This window comes from Myotis brandtii, unplaced genomic scaffold (assembly GCF_000412655.1).
Source record: "Myotis brandtii unplaced genomic scaffold, ASM41265v1 scaffold118, whole genome shotgun sequence".
NCBI lineage: Eukaryota > Metazoa > Chordata > Mammalia > Chiroptera > Vespertilionidae > Myotis > Myotis brandtii.
The window spans coordinates 2,072,297-2,075,776 of record NW_005354090.1 but is presented as its reverse complement, the minus strand read 5'-3'; the positions used below and the strand labels follow the sequence as shown (position 1 = coordinate 2,075,776).

General features: G+C 49.1%; 1 protein-coding gene across 1 annotated transcript in view; it reads left to right on the top strand.

The window, feature by feature from the left end:
• Positions 1 to 1,406, top strand: part of LOC102242397 (protein S100-A16) — a 2,704-nt gene extending 1,298 nt beyond the window's left edge. The window contains exon 2 of the mRNA XM_014530723.1: positions 583 to 1,406. Within this exon, the coding sequence (XP_014386209.1) occupies positions 608 to 919 (312 nt within the window). The 5' untranslated portion in view covers positions 583 to 607 and the 3' untranslated portion in view covers positions 920 to 1,406. The remainder of the gene's footprint in view (positions 1 to 582) is intronic.
• The last annotated feature ends 2,074 nt before the right edge of the window (positions 1,407 to 3,480 follow it).

The window sequence follows — 3,480 nt, the reverse complement described above, 5'->3', positions numbered from 1 at the left end:
CCTCATTCTGGAAGAAGTTTGAAGGCTTCCTGAAAATTTCTGTGAACTCCAGGAGGCTGACCATTTCAGGTTCCCTCTCAGCTGCAAGTCTCTTGCTCTTCAACATTGCTGAGATCAGTTGCATCCCACATTTCATGGTGACTCTTTGTCTTCTTCCCCCACCAACCAGATACAGGTCTTTTCTTTGTTTTCCCCAGAATCAATCCCAGCAAGACAAAGGATTTTAGTGTTAGTCATTAGCTATCCCTGCTCACTACGAGTTTTAAGAACTAAAACATTAGCAGCAACCTGCATCTACCTCTGTGTTCCCACCATATTCCATGCTTCTTCAGCTGCCTGGTTGCTGGAAATGGCCCTTGGATTTCTTCCCTCCCCAGGCTTGGGTCTTCGCTAGGAGCCTTGGTCCCCCTGTCCCTGCAGGTGAAAGTAGACAGAACCGACCGGGCTTAAATTTTTTTTTTTAATTTTTGATCATTTTTTCATTGTTTTTCAATTACAGTTGACAGAGGGCCCAGGGTGTATGTGGGGGAGGAGGTTTGGCCTGTGGGGTCTCTTCTCATCTGTGATTCTCATGGTGCCCAGGCCCCTTGAGGAGTGAGGCAGTGAGATGGCGGACGGCTGCACAGAGCAGGAGAAGGCGGTTGCGGTTCTGGTGGAAAACTTCTACAAATATGTGTCTAAGTACAGCCTGGGCAAGAGCAAGATCAGCAAGAGCAGCTTCCAAAAGATGCTTCAGCAAGAGCTCAACCACATGCTGATGGACACGGGGAATCGAAAGGCTGCTGACAAGCTCATCCGGGACTTGGACGCCAACCACGATGGATGCATCAGCTTTGATGAGTACTGGACCTTGATAGGAGGCATCACCAGCCCCATCGCCAGCCTCATCCATGAGCAGGAGCAGCAGAGCAGCAGCTAAAGTACTCCCACCGTCCCCTCATGGCACTGCCCCAATGCCCGGCCCCTCATGCTCTTCTCAGCCTCCTGCCCACCCAGGCTCTGCCCTCACTTCTCCCTCCAGACTTTCTGTTCCTCATTGCTGAACAGGGGGAGGGGGTGATATCAGGGCCTCTTTATGAGCATCTCACTCTGGGGGGTGCCTACCTCAGGGTTTCAGTCCCTGGAGCCAGCAGGCCCTGGGCGCCCAGGCCCTCAGTACTGTTTGGGGAACCCAAGAGTTTCCTAAGCCCATCTACCCTTCCAACATCTCCCCCACATACACCCTGGGCCCTCTGTCAACTGTAACTGAAAAACAATGAAAAATGGCCAAAAATTAAAAAAAAATGTAAGCGTGGTCGGTTCTATCTACTTCCACCTGCAGGGACAGGGCGACCAAGGCTCCTAGCAAAGACCCAAGCCTGGGGAGGGAAGAAATCCAAGGGCCATTTCCAGCAACCAGGCAGCTGAAGAAGCATGGAATATGGTGGGAACACAGAGGTAGATGCAGATTGCTGCTAATGTTTTAGTTCTTAACACTCGTAGCAAACAGGGATAGCTAATGATTAACACTAAAATCCTTAGTCTTGCTGGGATTGATTCTGGGGAAAACAAAGAAAAGATGTTCCTGCCTAATTCTGAGAGTCTCTTGACCTCTGGAGGTCAGCTCACTGCTCTAGGTCTTCCTGCTCCTGGCATAAGCAGCAGAGAAATCTCCCCTTCCCCTCAGCCCCTCGGCTGGAAAAAGACTTTCAGGGACTGCCCTCCAGCTGCCTCTGGGTCTGGGAAGAGATAAGCAGGGTTGAGCCCTCTCCCTCCTCCTCAGCCCCTGAAGCATGGCAATAAAGGCTGGATTTGAAATTTGTGTCCTTATAAACCATTATGTGAACTCTGTATCTGGTTGTTTGCTTGTCTCATTTAATTTAGTTTGTTTTCTGGAGATTTCTCCTGTTCTTTCATTTGGGACCTGTTTTGTTTTTTTTGTCTCCATATTTTGGCTGCTTCTTTATGTTTGTTTCTATGTATTAGGTAGAGCTGCTATATCTCCTAGACTTGGTAGAGTGGCCTTGTGTAGTAGGTGTCCTGTAGGGCCCAGGGGTGCAACCTCCCCCATCATGCAAGCTGGGTGCTCCAAGTATGACCTGTGTAGGAACCTTGATTGCTGTTGGCGTCACTGGGAGGGATTGACTCCCAGGCTGATCAGTTGGGAGGACCAACTGCAACTACTGTGGAGGAGCCACTGTGCAGGAGTCCACCCTACAGAGCAGGACTTGCTTTAGTGGAGCTTTGGTGCTCACTGAGTCTGCCCCTTGAGTGGGTCGCTTGTGGGGGTCGTAGGGTTGTAATCTGGGTGCACTGACTATGGGGCCTCCAGGGAGGTGCAAGGTTAGCCACCACCTGTGTCATGCCCGGGGGCACCTGGCATGAATTACAAAATGGTGTGCAGATGGCTGCTACTTGCAGTGGGCTTTAAGGTGCCTAGGTGAGGCCAAGCTGAGAACCAAGGCCGCTGCCATGAGTGCCGGGCCTGGGGTCACTTAATAAGAGGTACGAGGTACTACACAGAGGCCAAATGCTGCTTGTTTGAGAGACTTTAGGAAAGTCTAAAGCATGAGGCAAAACAGGCCATTTATATGTAAAAGCCACTGGAAATAGGTTGGGTGGGCCTGAAATTTGGATGGGGAGGGGTCTCAGGGAATCACAGGGTGGGAACTGTGTGAGCCAGGTTGATGGAGACTCACATATGGCACCTGCTTGCTGGCTCTGTGGAAGGGTTTTCAGTAAAAGAATGATGGCCTCTGCCAACACTTTCGTCTGGCAGAAAGCTGCCCCTCCAACTCTCACCCTGACACTAGACAATTCAGTTCCTCTTCATAGGTCCCTAGTTCCTTTCAAGCTGCTGTCCCAGCACTTGAGCTCAGAGGGAGTGAGTCCATGCATGGGCCCTTTAAGAGGAACTGCTTGGGCCTCCAGCAGCTCTCCATCTCACTTAGTCACAATCCCCCCTGGTTTTTACAGCTACAAGTTGTGGGGACTTCTCTTCTGGCTCTGGAACCCTGGGCTGGGGCCTCTGCAACTGAGAACTCCCTCCTGGTTTTTATCCACCACGCCAGCCTTTTCCATGTCTCCACCCCTCCTACAAGTCTCCATGTGGCTTCTTCTTTAATTCCGTAGCTGTAGGACTTCCATTCAGCCATGTTTTAGGTAGTTCTGAATGATGATTGTTCTGTAGTTTAGTTGTAATTTTGATGTGGTTGTGGGAGGATTCGAGTACCACATTTACCTATGCCACCATCTTGACCGGAAGTCCTTAAATGTTTAGATTGAGGTGTAATTGACATATAACATTATATCAGGTATACAATGTAATGATTCAGGTATACAATGTAACGATTTGAAATTTGTATATATTGCGAAATGATAGTTTGGTTAACATCTGTCACTATTCATAGTTACAATTTTTTTTTCTTGTGATGAGGACTTTTAGAATTGAGTCTCTTAGCAACTTTCAAATATACTACACAGCGTTATTAACTACTAGGG